Here is a 22,495-nt window from a genome sequence, read left to right on the forward strand (position 1 = left end):
TCACAATAAGCATAATAGGTCTCGCTGAATGAATCCCTAGCAGCCTAAAAGCTTTTTTTTTCTCTAAAATAGAATAGCAACCCTACAGGATTTAGCGCAGACAATATGCAAAGATCATTTAAGGGACTGTTGTGTAAAGAGAAAGCAAATGACAACAACTCCACTTGGAGTCCTTTGAAAGGACCCTTTGTGATCACTTCATTAGACAGTCTGTTTCAATATATATTTTTTTTTAAAATTCAAGAATGACTTTATTGTAATGGAAGCATCCTAAATTCTGCTCTTTTTTTTTCCCCTCTCTGTGGTCTCAGCTAGAATACCAGGAGGCATTTTGTCATTTCTCAGGTTTCTTCTTGGAGGTTGAATATGCAGTATGCGTAATTCTTTTAACAAGGGTGAAGTTGTGAAATAATGTTATTGCACAAGAAAGCTGAGAACTCTAGAATAAAGGGTGAACAACAGCTTTGTCTTTTCAGACGGTGTTAGCTGGGTTGCCGATGGAAGGGGGATGCAATTAGAAGTTCTGGCTAGTTCTAGACCAACGTGTTTGCCTGTTGGAAAAGTTGTCCTTTAAATTACACCATTGCTGTCTCCCTTTGCTGCAAGGATAGTAGTAATTTATCTCCTAGACATAGTAGGATAGGCACCCTAGTGTAGAAACCCATCTCATTTGCCGTATCGAAGAAAGCTAATTGAAAAGGGACCGTTGAGGTGGAATTGACCTGCCCCATGCACTGATGTGCCTGACTGCGGCCTTGTAGTGTATTTTTTTCTTTTTGTCCCTGAGTTCAAAAAGTTTATATTTGAAATTTGATGCTACAAAAAGATCCACCCCCGATGTTTGAAATATGGCTGTTTTAACTGTAGGTCTGGAGTTGACATAGAGCCTTTAATTTCGTTCTGAGTTGGAGGTCTGATTTCTGCTCTTCAGACAGAAGACATAATCCCTGTCCACCTGAAATACCAGATTAAAATGAGAAGGGGATTAAAATGTAATACAACTCTTTTCCTCAAAAGCCCAAAGGCTGGAGCCAGTCTCCACCTGCCATAGCCCACACCTAATGGCTCAAAGACATATGATGACTAATATCAGTTATTATTTTTAGCTGAGGCTTTCTAATAGGAAATCAAAGGTTTAGAAAGGTGCATTACAAATATCAGCATGCTTAATAGATTGAATTCCTCTGGTGTTTGTTTTCAGGCAGTGAAGGAGTAGCTGGCTGATTGAGGATTGTGCTGAGCTTGACGTTTATTAGTGGCAATATAGAAAGTGATGACAAATGTGATCAGCGCAGTGATTTTATAAGCAGTGTTTTTTAGAAAACACCCCTGTTCTGATCTCTGTGAGTTAGTCTTATACTCTGCAAGAGTTTTAGTTGTTGTGGAGTGACGCATGTCAAGCAAGGCACCCCTAGTAGAGTTGACCAAGGTCAACCTGCTCCCGGAGCGCTTGGCCGTGTGCTTTAGCCCAGCTTGGGCTGCTGCTGTGCTTAGCCTGGGGTGAGCCCTGGATTGTGGCATTTTATGCACTTGTTCTTGGGTTTCCTAAAAAGCTTCCAACTTGACTAGTCAGTTTTTCATGGGAGCTGGGCTGCAGATTCTGATGGAAAAGGTGTTTCTTGAGGACTGAAATGGGGCAGGAGCTCAGCTGCAGATTTTCCAGTCTAAGCTTAATGTATAGCAGACTTTATCCCTTGCTGAGATCTGAATTTAGAGGGAGATTTTTCTCTGCAGTATTTTGGGATAAGTGAGAAGAAACAACCTAAAGCAATCACATGAATGAGAACTGAAGAACAAGGATGACTGACTGATCTTTGATGCCATTTCATGTGTCCCATGTGGATTGTATTTTTCCAAGGTCTATTTGTTGAATTTTAACAGTTGCAGTACAAACAGTGTCTGCAGTGACAGATGTGCAGAAATGACTGACAGTGGTTCTGTTGATTTGAGAAAAAGTTGAGTAAATTTGTGAAAAGACAGAAAATTATTCTCATCAAATGTGCTCTTAAAGCATATGTTACTAGTAGCATCTGGTGAGGACAATTACCTAACTAAATTAGAGATACGAGATTGCATTTACATTATGCGAGGGAAAATGTTTAGGGTCTGCAAAAAAGCAGCATATATGATACTGCACCAGCACGAGACATCTGCAGCCTCTTTAAGATTTGAAAACTGGGAGGAAGTGGAGTTATTAACTGCAGTCTATGAAGTTTAAGGGCATGTCTCAAAGCGATCTCTTTTCTGTGCCTGTCATTTACATGATGGGAGCTGTTAACTCCTCCTGGAGCATTTGGAGGCTGCCAACATTCATTCATTTGCTAAGAAAAACAAGTCTTTGCAAATTAAAAATTTGCCCTTGGACAGCCTGTTCCCATCTCTCCTTTCCCTCACACCCTACTGTCATTTCCAAGCAGTCGCATTATGGAGATTGAGACCAGCTAGACACGGAGCTAAATACAGAGGGTGGCCAAATACGGAGGTGGAGGGCACACACGCAGGCGCTGGCGGAGCCTGGAGCCCTCCGGAGAGGAGAGAGCCGTATCCCCTGGGAAAACGCGGCCGTGGTTGGAGCCGTCGGCACTGGAGGTCCAGGCCATGCTGGAGAGGAGCTGCAGTTCTTTCACAGATGGGAATTCTTCCTTGCTTTCTTCCCTAGACCTTCTTGTGTCAAAAGAGTAATATCCTTTGTAAAACTGTGCAAAATAAGGATTTATGAGACTGCACTAGCAGTTTTAATTATACCGGGCATTTTTAATATCTTTAAACCTTTAAATCCTATCTTTTCCCTCCCATAGCAGCCAGTCTGTTAATTTATCTGATTTATTTCTTTACTCATAAGGTTTATCACTCCAGCAAGACAGCAATTGCTGAGTGCCAAGATTCTCTAGGACATGTTTCAATTTCTTCACTCTTATCTATTTTCTTCTATAAGAGGGCTAACAGAAGGGTTTTCTCTTCTCACTGTTGTCAAAGCTGAGATCTTCGCTGGTTTGAGGTTCTCTGAAATCCTTAGGGAATATGTGAAGACAGCCTTTAAATTTGCTGCTGAAGAGCCATTGTGGAAGTTTCAAAGGAAAAAAAAAAAAAAAAAAAAGTGCCTCATCACATGAGAGCCTCATTACAAGAACAGTGCAGTCCCATTGCCTTCTTCCTCAGAAAGCAAATCATCTCTAAATATCAGAAAAGCCTGAGGGAACACAACTAAGAGGTCCAATCCCAATCAATTCTAGCAAGTTTTAAAGGCTAGTCAGGTAACTGTGAAGAGAAATTTTGACTTTCTTGAAAAGAAAAGTTTCATTTTTGAATCCACCACGAAGCTCACATGAGATGACTCTGCAAGCAGTGAGCCCTTGCAACCTCTCAGAAGACTTTCTCAAAAAGCAGCCAGCCTTCACTGTTCAGCATTCGGACAACTGAAGTAAAATCGTAAAGAAAAAATACCAGTGCCAAAGACATACGTATTCATTTGTCCATTTGATGTGTTTGATTCTTGCAGCTCCTTAGTTTCAAACAGCTTCCTATATGAAATAAAAAAACAGGGAGAGAGGGGCACTTTATCTAGCACAACTGCTGAAATAGGTGACTCTGTAGTAAACTCTGAAAGGGGGAAAGAATATTAAAATATCCATTAAACTCCATTAGAAGAGGAATGTATTGGGTATAGGTCACTTCGAAATACCAGTTTCCATCAAAGTACGGAAACAGTCAATATGAAAGATGCAGCAAGCCTAAGTGTGCTAAGAAATTCCTTAAAAATAATAAGTTTTGTCAATTCTTCCTTGTAATCATTGCTTCAAAGAAGGATTGAAATCATTCAACAGCAAGTAATTACGGAAAAAAAAATGTGCTTCCTCAAAAGACTTCTTTTTGTCTTTTTTTTTTTTCTTTGCTATAATTAAAGCATAGAGATTTATTAGCTCTTAAATCATGAACCCTGTGTTTGAATTCAGAGAACTTCCCTGATGTGTGGCATGGGTCATGGTAAGCAAGGCGCCGTCTTGCCCGGGTTTGGCTTTGCCGAGCAGACTGTGCTGTCTGATTGACTGTTGTACACTGTACAGTAAACACTTTTTATCACAGGACAGCCATACCTCAGGTGTACAGGAATAGCTAACAATTAGCACCGGTAAATCATTGTAGCACAAATCGCAAACATTATCAGTCAGTGTGTAATTTATCCCTGATGTGGGTACTTGTCCTTAATACTTAATATGTCTGTTTATAGAAAAGTTGATTGAGATAATTAGCAGTAAAAATGCTAAGGTAGCACAGCTACAGCTATGGTTACATTTATATTGCTATCAGTTTTGTTTATAGCAGCCTAAAGAGCAATACTGAAATTAGAAATTAACTACAATTAGCAAATAAATTGAGTGTCTTGGAATTACTTGATCATGTCTTAAAACACTGCACAGCGGGACGCTCGCGGAGTCCCCGGGCTGCAGCAGCTGCACTGAGATGCACACGGAGCAGAAACCTCCTCATTTGGCTGCTGCTGCTGCTGGTATCTCCCTACCCTCGATGCTGCCTGTGACACAGGGTGCTGGGGCGCTCGCTGCGATGCTGCTGAGAGTTTGGGGTCGGGGACGTCCTTCTTTCTGTGGCTCCCACTGCTTCTCAAATGGGCCTTGAGAGGCAACGCGCGCCTTTGCTCTTGGTCCCTTAGTGCGGGGTGAGTAGCTCGTGTTGGAGGTGCGATGTCATGTCTATGATGAGCCATAGGTACAGGAGCTGGTCTCCATGGATTACCTGAAATGTGGCAGTTTGGAGGGACTTGAGCATCATTTTATGGCCACGGTAGCTATAAATGCCCTTTGCATCTGTACAGGGCCCCCTCACCACCAGTCTGGTGGGAAGTCTGGAGTTCTCATGCATCCCTGTCTTTCCATAGAAGGTTTTGTTTCAAGAATGGTGAGTTGAAGCGCAGGCTTTTAAAAGAACTGTGGCATCCATGAACTCAACTGATAAAAGCTCTTTGCTGTTTGTATTTTCGAACACCATTGAAATTGTATTAATCTCTATTTTCAAAAAGGCCAGATAGGCTCAGTGGTCTCAAAGATGATGCACGGTTTGGCCTTTTCCATCAAAAACCTCAGTAAAGAAAGCTCAGTCCTGCCTCAGATGTCAGGGACATCAGACTAAGACTTCCTGGCAGCTGTGAAGAAGAGATCCTGTTTGTCTTCAGGTTGAGCATTGCTCCAAGAATTAATCGGTGTGAATTCTTAGAATTCAAAACCACTGAGAAGACAAGGGTTTGAGTTGTCTGTAGCTTTGCTTTCCACAGTAAGGCACTTTAAGAATTTTACTTGATAAATTGCTATATAAATGCATTGCAGTTATTTTTCTTACATAATTTCATAATTAGATGTGAAAAGATATGGGCTATTTAACCCAGTTAAAATGGGTAGTTAAATACATAATGGGGATGAAAAAAGGAGAATGTATCAGTTTAGGGGGCAGCCACTGACTTGCCTCTCTCTCGTCTGTTTTGTGCAGTAAAACCTTCCCTGTTGATTCATCCTTCCTTGTACTTTAGAGACTTCCTGTAATTAAGGGCAGAGAGACAGGGGGGTTTTTTGAATCATCCATGTCCTCCTGTGCTGTGCAGGGGAAGGTGCTGGTAAAACACCTCTGCTCTTTGATTCAGATACAAGATCCAAGTTTCATGCATCTGCTGTTAACTGCAGGACCCTTGGCCAGTTTTGGGTGTACATCCTTGGTTGTCATTACTGAAGCCATTTGATTTTTGTGTAAGATTAAGTATCCGTTGGCCTAGAGAGCAGGGGGCTGCAGTCTGTGCGTAGCAACGCGCAGAGAAAACGTGGAGAGCTGGTGTCATGTCCACGTTCTCTTGAACAGCCACAGAAAAGACCCAGCTTGGCCTGAGGTGAAGGGGCATCCTCAGAGGAAGCAGTTTCCATAGCTATTCCCTGTCTTTTTCCCTCTTTCTTCATCTTGAAGAGCAAATTGGGGTGGGAGCGGGGAAAGAAGGGGCTGGATGTGAGCGGGGGGCCTTGCAGGTGGGGAGCATCCCCGTCATCTTCCCTGCAGCCGCTGCTGCTGCTTTGCTTTTGTCCCGTTTCCTTCAAGGCAGCTGTCTGAATTCCCTGTGGATTTAATCTGGGCAGAGTTTATCACTGGTAAATAACTATTTGTGTTGGATTTATAGATGAGCTAAACTGTTTCCTTTAATGTTGCAGTTTAGTACCTTTTCCTTTTCAGACTTGCATAAGCAGAGGCATTTGAAGGAAATAAATCTGTTGCTCAGATAATGTATTTGCCCTTGGTACAGAAATATATAAATAAAAATTACAAGGTCATTAACCATATTGAGAGAAAGAAAAATGTGCTGTGCATTAAATAGCTGACTCCCAGGACAGGTAGGGCAAATAGCAGTATACCGAAGTGTACTGTTCATTTTCCCTTCTGAACATGAAAATTAATTAATTCCTTTCTTTTTCATAGCACTTTCCCTTTTCACTGGAAAACCTAGGCATATGTCAGTCCAAATTTATGAGCAGTGTGGTTTTCAGTGCATTTCATATATCAAATGCAAATTCCTGTGGCCAGTGATTTACTACAGAACTATGTAGAAGGCAACAAATAAATATTATCTAACAAAGTATTAAAAAAAAAAACACAACCCATGGAATAGGATTTTATCTGCCACTTCCCAAGCAATTTATCTTTGTCCCAGTGAAGGCAGGTTATGCAGCGTGCTGCTCTGGTGTTGCTTTGGATGCACCTTGCTTGGCAATGAGCTCTCATTCTCAGGCAAAGACAGCCTTGGAAAGCAATGGATTATCACTTATATTTTATTTACTTTTTATTTATTCCAGTTAGTCTACAATATCAGGTGCAGACCTGAGGGAATTGAAACATTTCAGCTTCCCCAGCCCCATGTGACTCCAAATCTCTCCGATCCCGGTGGAGAGCTCCTCTGTTTCCCACTGTGCAGTCCAGACAGATAATAATCAAGAAGAAATGGTGCAGTTTGGGTAGTGTCATGTCTGCAAACGTTAAGTGATGCAGTTCCAGTTCTGCCGTTTTTTCCCATCTTTGCCAACTCTAATTCCTATCATGAGAAAGTAAATGAATATTCTGTGCTTTTATCTGTTGGTATTGTGCATGTGCGTAATTTGTTCCTTCTCCCTTTACCAAAGGTAATGTTCAAATCCCTACATAAAAGGCTCTGGTGTGGAATAGGTTGTCCGAGATGCTCACGTGCGGTAGACACGTATCATGAGCTTCTTCTGACAACAGTCATACTTGCACCAGCAAAAGGTTGTTAGCTGATGCGGAGATCTGACAGCAATACCCACGTAGACTCCAGCAAGTGCAGCTAGCTTGATTTTATTGAAGCTTCTGTAGCAAATGCCAAATTACATTAGTCCTGACGGATCACCATCTTGACTTGTCTTCTACCTAATGATTCCAAGAGCATTGACACTATGGGGAAAGACAAGGATAGTGACAGCACGTGAGCTCGCATGTCTGCCACAGCCAGGGAGAGGGCTTCAGCCTGCAAGTGGCTAAATCAGTTGATTGGGATGATTTGACCCACGTTTCTCCAGCCAGTCTTGGGAACGCTCTACCTACAGCATCTGAAATGAAACAGTTGTATCCCCTGAAAATAATAATAATTCTTTTTTTCCCAAAAAATCTCCCAGGTTTGGCAGTGTGGAGGAAGCATGGAAGTGTTGCCCTGTTCTCGCGTGGCGCATATTGAACGCACAAAGAAACCCTACAACAATGACATTGATTACTATGCAAAGCGCAATGCTCTGCGGGCTGCCGAGGTCTGGATGGATGACTTCAAGTCGCACGTTTACATGGCCTGGAACATCCCCATGGCAGTAAGTGTGGACGATGTTATCTCCTGAACAGAGGCAGAAACATGCAGATAGCTGTTCCTTGTTGGCTCTTTGAGGGGGACGATATTACTAAAACTGTATAAGACGGACTAAGATTAGGAAGAAGAATGCTTTCATGGTGGTGATTATTTGATACAAAGAGATCCATCGTATAAACGTGCTCCCTCCGTGCAAGTTTAGCTGCATGCTCAGACGCACAGATTTATAATTTAACTAGAGCACGGTGTTTCGGGTTTATGCTCTTCCTCGGAAGAAGTCGTTAATTTAGGAAGCCATTAAACTTTGAGGTGTTCATATGCTACAGTGGTGAGGACTACAGAAATGTCCATAAATAAACATCATCATTCATCATGAAACTCAGTAGACCTTACCAGCATAAAAAACAAAGTACGCAATGAAAGAATTGCACATTAACTAGCTTTGTCGTCTCTGGGCTGAGAGCTCTGATGTGGACACATTCTGTTTCATTCTGTGAATACAAATTGTAGGTGATGTGTGGGGGTCTCTAGGAATCAATGCAATATAAATGTTAGATCAACTGTAGATTTTTTTTTTTTTTTTAGTAAATCTATCTCATGACGTCCCAGTTAGGTGTAGGCTGAACTGGTGTTGTGTCTTTTAGTGGTAGTCACATTCAAATTATTCATGTGAAGGGGCACAGGGAAGGCAGCTGAGGGGAATTATAGTCAGTTCTTTAGGTAAAATGCTGTCAGTTAATCCTTATGTGACACTTCCAGCCAAAGCTGATTAAAGTAAATGGAAACAGGACTAGTCCTACTTGAGTAGGAAAAAATGTCAACCCTGATGTGTCTTTGTGGATGTTCACAGTTATGACCTAGAGTCCGTAAAATTGTAGGAATCTTGGCAAAGACTTCACTGGGTTTTCTCTATGTTCTCTCAACTTGGACTTTGGTACGTAGATAATATATCAGAACCCCTTTTCATCTATTCAAATTGTACTTTCCAAAATGCCTCTCTTCTTCTACATGGGGTGACTGAAAAAATCTGACATCCACTCATTCTTGTTTACTTACTACTATTTGGAGTTAGATATTCTGTGCAATGTTGAAAATTAACTCTCTACTAAGTTTTGTTCTAGTCTCTTCTTTTGGTAATAAGAAGTAATTATAGTGAATACTTTTGGCCTAACAAGACACTAGTGTGTAACTCCTTTCCACATGCAATTTCAGTAATGCTAGGAGGCAGACAAGCTAGTCTCCATCTAAACTTTTATGGGCATTTTGGCCCTGTCCACATCCATTTGAAACAATGTTTAGCTTCCAATAGGAAGATGAAAAAAAGTAACCTGGGTGAAATTGTTTACTTGATGATTTCTGCAAATGAATTCTGCGAATAGAAGGGACATTTAAATAAGCATTTGCACCAAGGCATGATTTACTTTAATGGCTCCAAAATTACTGATGTAGTTTTCTGCAGTGAGCAATACAGCTCTATTGCACTTTAAAAAAAAAAAAAAAAAAAGAAAGAAAGAAAGAAAAAGGCACATCTGCATTAAAAGACATAAAATCAGCAGAAACACTGAACATGAAAATTTACTTTCCATAAAAATAAATTGATTGATAAACTGTACATCATAAAAATAACCCCATAATCTCTCAGGAAAAGAAAGTTGACATGATAGTGTTCATAGACATATTCCTCTGTAACATTCAACGTGAAGACTCAAAAATACTCTCCTATTAGAAGCCATAAATTGAACTTTCTGGTAGAGGACTAGAAGCCTTTCTGCATAGTTAAAAGGAAAATTCTGCTGTTCTTGTCCACTGCCAAACCCTCCTTCCTGTGCCATTGTGCTGGAGCCCTCACAGGGTCCATGCACCTAATACACCAGTGAACACAGCATTTCTCAGAGCTGCCCGGTTTGCTGGTGTTATGTTCTGTAGAAATGACAAGGCAGAAGAGCAATCTGTTGCCTTGTTAGAGTGCAGGGAAAAAGGGAGGCAAATAAAATACATGTGTTCTGGCTTATCAAAACTCATCCAAATTAACCTTTCATAACTTACACCGTTTCTGCCACCCTTCTGGTTACTGAAGATCAGGATCTGGTTACATAACGTGTATCCTGAAAAATGGATGATCTTTGGACATGTCCAAAAAAGCATATTCCCATAATCCCCATGACTTTCATCAGCAGGTCAACAGAACCTTATTTTAATTAAACAAACATTGGATGTGCCCTTGTTTTTGATCTCTTTCTTGACAATTTTAGCGAGAGAGGAACCTTATTCTGAATGATTTATTGTGCTGAGTGCTTCTGAGAATTGCTCTCTTTCCATGTAGCCTGAAGTAGAACGTAAATTAACATTCATTTGAATGGCTGCTGTGCAGAGAGCTCGTGACAAAGTATGCATCAGCAAGCAGCAGTGAGCACTGCAAACTCGCAGCATGGCAAGCAGAAGAACCTGCTCAGGATTACTTGTATTCTCTCCTGAAAGCTATGTGTCTGCTGGGGACTCTAATAAACCCTGAGCTAAGATTTCCTGCTGTCACATAACCCTGTATTGGACAGCATTTGTAAAACATGCAGCAATTTTTCTGGAGGAGAGATGTAAGGTACTTGAGTTAGATTCATGGAAAAGTACCCTATTTCAGTCAAATTGATTCATGCAGTGTTGAGGTAATTCTTATTGTCTGTTGAGCTATGATGATTTATACTGATTTAAATCAACAGATATGAACTCAGGATTGGCCTTTTTGAAAGAGTTTGTTTTTAGCATATTCAGTTGACTGTGCCAGGCTGTTTTCCATGGAATTTGTATTCAAACATGAAGGAAATCCTGAAGGAGAGCTATAAAGAAGGTTTCGAGTTTCTCTGCATTTTATGGCTCGTCTGTAAACGAGCTCTAGTTCCAGTGAAAACTGAGTACTGGTCTATGCAAATGCCTAATGGAGCTTAATGACCTTTTGAACGGCTCTGCTTTGAAATTTAAAAGCTCTGTTCTGATCTCATTTACATCAGTGGATACAGAAAGATGTTGCCGGAGTAAACCACAGTCGCACTGCCATATCTTAGATAAGAGTTAAAGCCTAAATTCCTAATGAGTCTAAAAGCAAAGAAGTTTGATTGCAAACATTTAGAATTGCTGTAAGTAGCAATATTGTACTTATTGTATTCTTTTCATTTTGTTTTATTCTTGTATTTTGCTTGTTTGCTCTCCTTTTTCTACTAACTTTCATTAATATTTATTGTCTGCTCTCAGCAGCAGCTGTTTGATGAGCTGTTACTTACAAAAGAAACAGAGGAGAAGGAAATACAGCTTGGTATACTCCAATTTGGTTTTAGTACAGAAAACACTGTAAAGTCAATGCTGTGGGATTTCTTTATTCTTTTTCTGCTTTTTAGAACCCCGGAGTTGACTTTGGAGACGTTTCTGAAAGGATAGCTCTACGACAGCGACTGCAGTGCCGGAGTTTTAAGTGGTACTTGGAAAACGTCTATCCTGAAATGAGGGTTTATAATAATACAGTCACTTATGGAGAGGTACTGTATGTATGTCTTTGAAAATACATTGTGACTGCATCAGAGCAGTCCTTTCATCTTTGTGGGTGGGTATCAGGACATACAGAGCAGTTTAAAGTCAGCGCAGGCGTAGCGATAGAAATGTTCTTTCTTACTTTTATTCAGCTATAGAAAGTAAGGTTTTGGCAAGCGTTGTCCCTCCTATTAGTGCACATTGGACTAAATCCTTCTTACAGAAAAAAATGCAACCTCTTTGGTTTGCACTTAAAAATAGAACAGATTTAAGAAAATAAGTTTGTTATCTTTTTCCTAAACAGCATGCTGCAAAGATCAACAGCAATACATTAGCAGTTGAGCAAACTGAAATAAGTGAAGTTAATGAGAACAGCTGGGTTTACTGAATTGTTTTTAGGCAAGGAACCCACCCCATTTTGGCTTTTGCCAAACCATTTGAAGGACTGCATTTGTTTTATCAATTCACTCTTTTGTAAATCCTCCTAGCAGGGAGAAAAAAAACAGTATGTCCATGTTGAAGTTATGATGTGAGACTGTGGTTTGACAAGTCTGTAACTCATCATGAAAGGTCACTAGAGTAAAAACAATTTTGTTTTGTGTTCAGAATCTGTCTTTCCATTTGGAGCTATGAAGCAGTAATGAATAAGCACCTACTCTGAGACAGCCGAGTCAAGAGTCTGGGCAACCGTAACAAAAACACTGGATCCAAATGTATTGGAAATGCAGAGATGTTTAGGTTCACCTCAGCTTTGTGGATCATTTCTTTCTCTTGTGTTAATCAATAAACACTCCCGTGTATGCTTGACTCTATTCTCTAAGGAAGTCAAACATGCTTCCCGTAATGCTTTTCACTAGAGATGTATCACGTGCCTGAAATACTGGACTGCTGGAGCTTAGGCCTGTGAGCTGGAGTAAATCTCTGAGAGCACTCCTGTTGCCTAATGTTTTTAAAATTCTGTTTTATTTGTCTGCTTGAACTACAATTAAATTCAATGGCCATAAATCTTCCTGCAAGACAAGTAAATGGGCATTCTTCTTTCCTGCTCTGTTTGATTGAGCTCGTGTAGAAATCAGTTAGGCACTTCAGATATTGATACAAAGTGCAAGTTTTATTGCATAATATCACTTTGCATCCTAACATAACTATCCCTGGCAGTAAATGTGGAAAGACACTTAGTAAATTCAACATGAGCTATTAGTAACTGTCAGCCCCGAGAAGGCCGTTAACGGAGAAGAGCATTGGCAGGAGCGCCAGTGTCGTGTCAATTAGAGCAGACAGTTAGTAGGCTGGGCTCAATAACGGAGGGTGTTTTCTTGAGTGAAGGTTCTTGAGTCAGACAGGGACTTCAGGAATATAAGCATCTAATTCATTAAAATTTATACTAAAATGGAGCCACACAATCTATATAACTGGCTTGATTCCTCTTCAATCTTATACGCCCATAATGAAAGTACTAGAGACTTTATCTCAAATGACATTAAGGTTGTTACTAAGTATCTTCCCTTCTGGATATTTTCCTGGAGGAAAAGAGGTTTAGATTTTAGTGAGTTTAAGGGAAATAAATGTATCGAGTAGACGTAAAACAGATTGAAACAGTAATAAAAATATATTTCCTAGTGACTCAATTCACATTTTTTTAAAGCCACATCATAAAGTTGTCTTCATCTTCTTTTGCCTTTATAGTGCCTGAGTCATAAAATAAACCTCCTGAAATTTAACTGTTGGTGAACATTCATATCCCATCCGATTGCCTGTTATGCTCATACTTTATTACATAAAGGTTAGGACTGTTTACTGGCTTCTGATACTTTGTGGAGCAGCTATTCTGTATTACAGGGATGGCCAGACTATTTGTGGATAATCTAAACCAAGATTGACCTGCTGATGGTTTCAAAATATCCATCTAAATATTTTCTTGTTTAAAACACCTGTACTCACCAGACTTGCAACCTGATTTTACATACCTCTAAATTCTCCGAGCGATACGAACTTTTGATTGGGTTTATTCTCTGATCCCAATCTTTAAAAGCCCTCCGGTGTTGCTTATCATCACTATATCCTTTCACAGTAATGTGCTTCACAAAACATCTGCATTTCTGTATATTGTATTTTCAATTAAAATAAAATTCTATTTTATGTGCTTTTTGCTTTTATATTCATAATGGCAAAAAATAAAAGTGTACCAAAGCCAACACCATTCTTGTGTAGCACCTGTCCTATTTGGTGAAGTCACATTCTCAACTATTTGATCATTATCTGTATTTATGTAAGAATAATTTGGAGCAAAATTTAGCCTGTTTTTTTTGAGTGAGTTTTGGTCTTTGAGTAATTGGTGAAAGTAAAACTCTGATTAAAGTTAATAATTCTGTAAGCACAACAAGGCATTCAAATAGTACAACAAATAATACAACTGTCTTTTCACAGAGCAAATTCACTATTGAAATTCATGGGAAGTTTTAACAGTCTGGCAAAGTTATAAATAAAGATGTTTTTCTCAGGGAAGCACACTGTTTCAGAATTTTGGACTTGTATTTTACAGATTAATTTCTAAAACAACTCTTTTCTTTCTGATGTGATTACAGGTCCGTAACAGCAAAGCTAGTGGCTACTGCCTGGATCAGGGAGCTGAAGAGGACGATAAAGCAATCCTTTACCCATGCCATGGAATGTCCTCTCAGGTCAGTATTTAGAATTGTTTAATAAATAGGAAACCTTTTGTTCAAAAGAAACAAAAGAGTAATTTGGTAAATTTGAGTCGAATTTTGCAGTATATCACTGTAAGTCCAGATTTTGTTTTTTTCTCTGGTAGCAGACATGGAATGACAGCAGAGAGAGGTAGGTCTTGTTGAAATACAGAACTAGTACTAGGTCAGCTTGAACGTGGATAAATCCTAACTACTCAGGCTGGAACTGCTGGAGGCAAGTACGATCATACTGCTTTTGTTTGCTTTAGTGCAAACTAAACTTGTAGAAGATTTTTTAAAAAAGAAGGTAGAGTAGGGCATAAAAATTACTGTGAATTTATTTGAAAGCTGGTGGGATTTTTCCAGCTAACTAACTCTTAAGATTTGGGGACCTAAGATAACTCTCCTCAAATTACAATCAGCTCTACGCATTTTTCCTCCGTGCCTTTCAAGTCAGCTTTCAGTTTCCTTTAGGAGAAAATCTTTTGAGTTGCAATCCCTAGAACAGCCACAGTGTAGCTCTTCCCAGGTGCAAATAACAGTACACAAAGTATTCACTACCCAAGATGTTTAAGCTGGGTGTAGTGACCACCTAAATCTCTTCCAACTCACTTATAGGAGAGGTCTCCTTTCTGATCATAATCTGAGAAAGAAGAGCCTGAAATGCTGTTTATAGACTTTACACTGCAGCTGCAGCTGAAGCTTTGTTGTAACAGACATTATGTAAATGAATAGAAAGTCACTCTTCCCAAGTCCTTAAAATCCAAAGCATTCCCCCTGTGTGAGAACTATAAAAGTATGGAAAAGGTAAGAAGTTAATCTACGAAATCATCCTCCAGCATTTTATTTCACTTTTTTAAAAAAGGAAAAAACTTTGTAAGAAATGTCAAGCAGAAGGCAGAGGTGATGTTTTATCTATCTGGAATATTTCACAGACAAGCATGAGTTAGAGCCACTCAGATGCAGCCAAGTTAATTAATGATTACACAGCTGGAAAACTTCTATCATCTCACCACAATTTAAAAAATTAATTCAGTATGAGAGCCACAGCTGCACAAACCTTAATCAAGGATATTCAAGCAGATAGCATGAAAGGTGTTGACAGCAAGCATTTTAATATATTAAATAAACATTTTTAAAGCTGCTCTTGTGTTTAACTTTCTGACATTTTTCCATCTGAAGAATAGGGCAGGAAATACCCCTGCTGAGTTGAGAATTGAGTAGTTGTATGTGCCTATTGAATATATACCATCTCATGTAAACAAAGCACTATTTTTCACCTGTTAGGTTATCACTGGTGTGTGATGCATCCTCCCGGTGTGCAAACCTCTCACCAGATCAGCTACAGTCTGTTTTTCAGACTTTTCAATTCTGACAAGCAAATAACCAGTGATTTTTAGTATGCACATGGTTCTACTGCAACCAGCAGAAGTCAGTCATGTGTTTAAAGGAAGCTGAGCTAGGCAGAAGTTTAGTCCTCTTCATTGTGGGGGATGATGTTCTTTTCTTCTACTTCATACCCATCTATTTTCTCTGCGTGTTGTGCATCTGAGTGATGTTATCCTGCATTGCTAGCAAATAACAAAACTATTGCACTGTTACTACTCCACGAACAAAATGTCTTTCCCTATGCGTATTCTCAGGATCAGTTTTTTACCTCCATAAATCACTTTATATCTTCATTCGAAATCAGTTTTTAAATTCATTTATTCAAACTGGGACAAGAGGATCTTTTATGGAGCTTCTTGAATGCATTTCACTTGAGCGTGTATCAGTTTTGCCTTAGGTGAACAGGCATGTGATTCAAGTTAAATCGCTGTAAGCCAGTAGTTAGGATTATCCAAACAAGTTTCTGTCTCTTTTAGATTAAATTTAATGAGGTTTATTTCAAAACTCACTTTACAGAGAAATAGTGCAGTTTTTATGTATGTTTCAAGTTAGAGTCTGATCTCTCAAATAAAAAGATGCACTGATATTGTGGCAAGAAACATAATCTGGGTCTAGAGAAACATTCAGAAACAGATATTTTGGGAATCTTGGAGTGCCTTCCCTCAGCGTGTGGGCCATCTTGTACAATTCCCTGTAGAGCTCGTTGGTTTTACATCACTCTACAACCTGTTATTGTAGAAGAGCTTCCAAAAACAAGCCCACCCCAAGTGGAAGGGAAGGTGTTGGCCTTGGAAGCCTCTCCCGAGGCTTCCCGTGCTCGTGATCCCAGAGCTCGCAGCAACACAAACACATGGAATAAAAGTTGATGCAAGATTGCGCTTAAACGGCTGCTTGTGGGCCCATACCAACCATTGCACTTGAGTGCTCTGGTCTTCCTAGTTTAACTGGGCCACGTGTCTCATTGCTCTGAGCTGGACCCATGAAAAGGCACCTTTTAACTTGCAGACAAAGGGGTAAATGAGGCTGTGTAGCCAAGCTGGATATTTGGCATCTGTTTCTCTGTGATGACAAGTAGACTGGAGACATTAAATACTTCAGGCTCCTGTCTGGCTTTGTTTCCATTGCCATGTGAGCTCACAGCTCACCTTAACCTGCAGGGCTGGCAGATCATTAGAGAGAGAGAGAGAGGAGTTATTTTAGTACCAAATTTAGGGATTAAATTTAGGATGGGACCCATCTGTGAGACTGTCTTACAAAAAGCTACCTGTTGTTATTTTGTGCTTCTTTTACTTGACTGGAAATCAGCAGAAATAGATTCTCTGAAGTCAAATTCTGGAAATAAAAGCTGGCTTTTACTCGTGTGGCTAATGCTCTTGGAGATTCACCTTCCACGGTAGCACTGCTTACTATTTTTGAATCAGCTACAGTCGCTTTGATAAATAACCTCTGCTATCTCTCCCATTCTGCTCAGATTTCAGACTGTTGAAGGGGAAAATATCCTGTGTTATTTTAAGTACAACAGATAGCATCAGGATTAGACCTTAGATCTTAGAGTATTTAATACAGCACTTAGATTCAGTGTCATTTATGTGACTTTCATAGCTCTTCTCAGGTAAATGTGAACAGCTGAACTAAGGTGCAACCTCATTTAAGGGATAAAATTGTCCCTGTGTTTTGGCTTTGGCTGACTGGCACCAGGAGTGGATTTGGTGAGATGTATCATGCTCATGACTCTACTGCAAATGCAGAGGTTGTTATTTCTTTTCTAGTATGGTAATGGTATCCAAGCTTGATTTTGAATACAGTGGTTATCCCTTTCAATATTTCATCAATTCTTTATCCCAACTTACTGTTTTTTCAGTCTATGGTATAAAGAAAATTATTTTAATGTGTGCTTTATTTGCAGTTTACGTTGTCTCTAGAAAGTGATCAAGCCTTGGAAAGAAGACATTATTAATCACGTAGTAGTTTCTTGAACTTTATTTTCCAGTCTGATTTTGCAGAAGCAAGCACTAAAGCTTTACTAGTTACTACTGTGGTTTGAACTGAGTTGGTTTTTTGTTTCTTTGTTTGTTTGTTTGTTTGTTTTTAAGAATGAACATATATTTATGACTGTTGGAACTCTTGGCAGAAAATACAGATTCAGTAAAATCAAGCTCATACTATTTTATATGTCTCATCATGGTACAGATACCAGTTTCCTGTACTGAGTCATCTCTGACTCCACTGAGCTGTCCCACGACTCCCACTCTCAGTACAGAAGATTCTTTAATAGATGTACCATACCTTCCTCTTTAAATCCTAAGCAGAAACGAGATTTTTCAGTTATGCTGGTGAATGACTCTGGATTGAAACACAAGTAGATACCCCAGATATATTGAAGGATCATTCTGTCGTAACACACCCACAATAAATAATGTCATTCTGAGATTAGAAAAGAGGTGTGTTTTATTTTCGGCCATGTATTTCACTTGCTGTGTGAATGGAGATGGGTATTTGACTTTCAGAGTGTAGCCTAAAAAAGGAGCCATGCCAAGGAAGGCCGACGAGCCCGTTTGCCCTGCTGTCAAATAAACATCTTTTCTCCTCCGTGTGCTTTGAAATCTCTCTCACTAGGCTATTTTGCAACTATGTAGACTTGAGGCAAATGAAACCACCACTTACACTAGAAGAAAAGTTTAAAAAAAAAAATCTGTAAAATGTGAATGATTTTGTACTGTATGTTATACTATCAGTTTACACTGTTTTTGCCTTTTTTTAGAAAAAGTCCAAAAATAATACATGAACTTACCTGAAACCTGTAATTGCAGCCCGTAGCATTTCCCACATCACTGAATTTCAGAATAGTTAAACCTCCTACAAAAATCAAGTATCTGAGTGTAATTTTTTTAATGTTATTTAGGCCTGAAGCATATGTTAGCAAATATGCTATTATTTCCTTCATGATTTTTCTTTTTTTTTCCTTTTATTTTTGGATACTGGCTGCACAGTTAGATTTTTTTTTTCAGTAACATTTATTTACAAAAACATATTTGAGTTGTTGCTATCAATAGCCTCTGGTAGACCTCTTAAGAACAAACTGCATAGCAAATTGACATTGTGTCCTTGTTAAATCAATTCCCACTGAGTGGATACAATTTACATATTGATTACTTCATTTTCTTGATTGCCCTTTTGCTGGGAGATATTGGGTAGGGAATGGTGGGGAGCACATGTGTGAAAGGGAGTTTTTTGTCCTAGAAGACCCACCATGGAGACTAAGCCGGGTTCCAGGCCTCTTTCCAGCCGCCGTGGGCTGGAATGAGGGAGGCCTCAAGGCAGCATCGGGGCCGAGGGTGGGCACAGGGGAGCTGCAGGCTGGCTCTGTGTGTTTCGGGTATTTCGCACGACCTGTCCTAGACCTGGCTGGTGCTGATGGTCTCCTCTGGCTGTGCTGGCAGCTCCCCGGCCTGAGGTGGTGGCCAGTGACAGGACAAGGGTTAATGGGTTAATTAAAACACAGGAAGTTCCACCTCCATGTGAGGAAGAACTTCTTTCCTGTGAGGGTGACAGAGTGCTGGCACAGGCTGCCCAGAGAGGTTGTGGAGTCTCTTTCTCTGGACATCTTCCAAACCCACCTGGATGCCACCGTGTCCACGTGCTCTGGGTGTCCCTGCTTGAGCAGCGGGTTGGACTAGATGAGCTCTAGAGGTCCCTTTCACCCTCAACTGTTCTGTGATTCTGTGAGGTGCACCAGAGCACACCATGGTTGATGCTACTGGTTGTTTCTGGGATCCTGGGGTGCAGTTAAAGCCCTCCCTCTGCTCCTGTTCCCAGCTGGTCCGCTACAGCTCCGAAGGCGTCCTGCAGCTGGGGCCCCTGGGCTCCACGGCCTTCCTGCCGGACTCGAAATGCCTCGTGGACGACGGGAAGGGCAGGACACCCACGCTGAAGAAGTGCGAAGATGTCCTGAGGCCAGCACAGAGGTTCTGGGATTTCACACAGGTACCCCAGAGCTCTTTGCAACCACACAGACATGAGATGAGCCAAGTAGTGTTCTACAGGCTATAAAACAACAACAAAAGACAAATGATCTGCTGACCTTCAGGGGACTGTTCTAGGAATCCCCCCTTATGTTTTCGAGAAATTTTCTGATGTGCTTTCTAGGAATTTTCCAATAGACTTTCCAGGAATCCAGCCTTATGCTGTCTTGGAATATTCGGACACACACACTGCAGTATGTTTTCTAGGAAGCCTCTCCACCTCATGATTTTTAGGAATTCTGTGATAATTTCTAGGTTTCACTCTCCCTTATGTTCTCTGTGAAATTTCATGGTTTCCTTAAATTCCTCTGTGTTTTCAAGGACCATCTGATTTGCTTTCTAGGAATTTTTTAATACATTATAGGATTATTTGTCATCTGGGAATTTTTCTGATGATTTCTAGGAAGTCATGATGATGACTCCTACCTTCTATGACTTCTGTATGACTTTTCACGGGATCTTATAGTTCCTTCTAGGAACTAGGTTGGTTGTCCCTAGACCCTTTCTTAGGAGTTCCCAGTGCAACTGTTCCCAGTGAAATTTCTTTCAATTTCTTTCAAAAACATTTATGTAAATTTTTAGTAATGTCTAATCCTTGGTTCTAGAGCTGCTTTGGAATTTTTCTAGCATCTTTCTACTAATTTTTAAATCTAGAGCTTTCTATTGCTATTTATGTTTATAAAAGAATTATATACATAGTACTTTTTTTCTTCTAATCTTTCTATTTTTATATTCCTTCTTCTAATCCTTCTTTCTTTCTTTCAGAATGGTCCAATCATCAGCAGAGACACCGGTCGTTGTCTAGAAGTGGAAATGTCAAAGGATGCAAATTTTGGGCTCAGATTAGTTGTGCAAAGGTGCTCGGGGCAAAAATGGATGATTAGAAACTGGATAAAACATGGTCGACATTGACTGCCGGGGCTGCGAAGCTGCCTCTCCTGCTCCTGTCCATCGCTCAGTGTGCCATACCTCCAAGGCATTTGTCCTAAAGCAAATTAGTTTGAACAGGACTTGACTCTCGACAATCCTCCATAGCTGGGCATTTAAAGAGAGGGGAAAATAAAAGAAAAAGCAGACACACACATGCCCTGTTTGACTCTTCGTTGTTCCTGAGGATGCCCTGGGAAGCTTAAAAAGAGTTTTCTGTTGATTTGGAAATCATGGGATGGTCAGAACACAACAGAGAAGTGGGTGCTTTAAGCTCTCCTGGAAGAATTATAGACAGATGGTTCTATGATGAGTTGAAAGGAGAGTTCCCAATACTGCCTCATAAAGAGAGTTCTCTGATGGTTAGCTTTTTAGCTTTAAGTTATTGACTGGTGCACAACTCCTATGGTGAATAATCATGTGCCTTTTTTATTGTACTTCGTATACAAGGGAACTGGAAAAACCCTACCTTTTCAGCATGTCTGGTTCATTGTACTAAACAAGGAAACCTGTAAATAACACTGGAAAATGTAAGAAAAATTTCAAGGGCAATTGTCTAGGAGTCTCTGTTTCTAGAAAGAGACTGTTCTGCAAATGTTTACAGGTGGTTCTCAACCTTCAGGTTGCTAAAAAGCAGCATTTTAGAGACCTCTTCTAGTTAGGAAACAGGTAAATGTTGAATAGGTAAAATTGCCACATGCTCCATTGTTTTGCCACATTTTACATTTCTCAGCTGTAAAGGCATCACGATACAGCACATAGGTATTTAACCCTTTCGAGGCAGTAGACATCCTAGTAGATGATTTCTAGAGGACTCAGTTGGCAAACAAGCCCTGAGGACATAAATGCAGGGCTCCCCTCCTGCAGGGCTGCGTGTGCAGGTGCACTGTTGCAGCAACAGCCTAGAAACCACTGGGGGATGCCAAATATTCATCCCTTCTGAAAATAAGGTCACTTATTTAGTTGCCAGCTGTGGAATTTAGAAACTTAACTTGAAGCTTCCATTTTGTTACTCTTCCTGCGAAAATGTCAAATGTGAGCAAAATATGCCTTGTGAGCACCTTCTAAACAAACCAGCAAAGTCATTTCAAGTATTTGAGAGAAAAAAAAAAGAAAGAAAAAAAGAAAAAAGCTAGTGATAAGAAGACAAATTAGACCAAGAGAGAACTAGACAGCATATATATATATATATTCTGAAACCTAAATGTTTTACTGTAGATTATCTGGCGAGAGCATGTTTGTGAACCTGAATTTAATGAAGTGTGCAGTGGTTTGTGAAGTATCTACGAGGCTGAAACAAGGGCAAGGCCTTATCCAAAAGCTATCCAAGCTGATGACCATTGTCAATGTCAGCAGGCTTTGGATATGGGTTTATGGCAGATGGCCTTTCATTATAGAAGATTCGTCATAAGGAAGGAGACAGAGATGGTACCTGTTAACTTCACTGCTCAATATTTTCGTAATTTAAATCAAAGAGTTTTTTGTTTGTTTGTTTTACTGACCAAGGAAAACAGGTAATTGCAGACACTATAGTAAAGCAAATTTACATTGATTGGATTTGGAAGAACTTTTGCCATTCCTATGTCAAGGTATGTTGAACAAAGTAAAATGGAAACAGTTAACTTTATCCAGGGCATGATATCTAATAAAATATTTACTTTTAACATGCAAACTCCATCAGTTCTTGTCAACTTCTGGTTATTATTCAGAGAGTGTATCACTGCATTTTGCCCCAGTTTTATTCTTGAAACAGAGTGTGCAAGATGTAACACAAAGCCAATTTTCCTGGATTTTTTCATGGCTGGTATTTTTATGTGAAATAGATGAGATTATGTCTGAATATATACAAGAGAATAATGAAGGGTGAGATTCCAAATATAAAAATTGGTACTTAAAACTCTGTGTTGCAGTTGATTGTACATGATCAGTTATGAGCAGCATAACCTGCAGGAAGAGATAATATCTTTATTAAATCAAGCAATACAGTAAAAATTCTTGAACAAGCTTTGTACTCAAGCCTTCCTGCAGGTCTGAAACAGAGGTAGGAAGCTTCAGGCTAAATATAGATTGGGAACAGTTCCCTGCATTTAACCTCATTA

The 22,495-nt window shown here is 39.8% G+C and overlaps 1 protein-coding gene across 1 annotated transcript in view; it reads left to right on the forward strand.

The window, feature by feature from the left end:
* Positions 1-21,760, forward strand: part of GALNT9 (polypeptide N-acetylgalactosaminyltransferase 9) — a 126,305-nt gene extending 104,545 nt beyond the window's left edge. Inside the window, exons 7-11 of the mRNA XM_088532485.1 lie at positions 7,674-7,859; positions 11,242-11,379; positions 13,957-14,052; positions 19,264-19,431; positions 20,235-21,760. Of these exons, the coding sequence (XP_088388611.1) occupies positions 7,674-7,859; positions 11,242-11,379; positions 13,957-14,052; positions 19,264-19,431; positions 20,235-20,381 (735 nt within the window). The 3' untranslated portion in view covers positions 20,382-21,760. The remainder of the gene's footprint in view (positions 1-7,673; positions 7,860-11,241; positions 11,380-13,956; positions 14,053-19,263; positions 19,432-20,234) is intronic.
* Positions 21,761-22,495: the final 735 nt, after the last annotated feature.

Source organism: Tinamus guttatus, unplaced genomic scaffold (genome assembly GCF_059628265.1).
Source record: "Tinamus guttatus ecotype Peru unplaced genomic scaffold, ASM5962826v1 Tinamus_guttatus_pri_ptg000459l, whole genome shotgun sequence".
NCBI lineage: Eukaryota > Metazoa > Chordata > Aves > Tinamiformes > Tinamidae > Tinamus > Tinamus guttatus.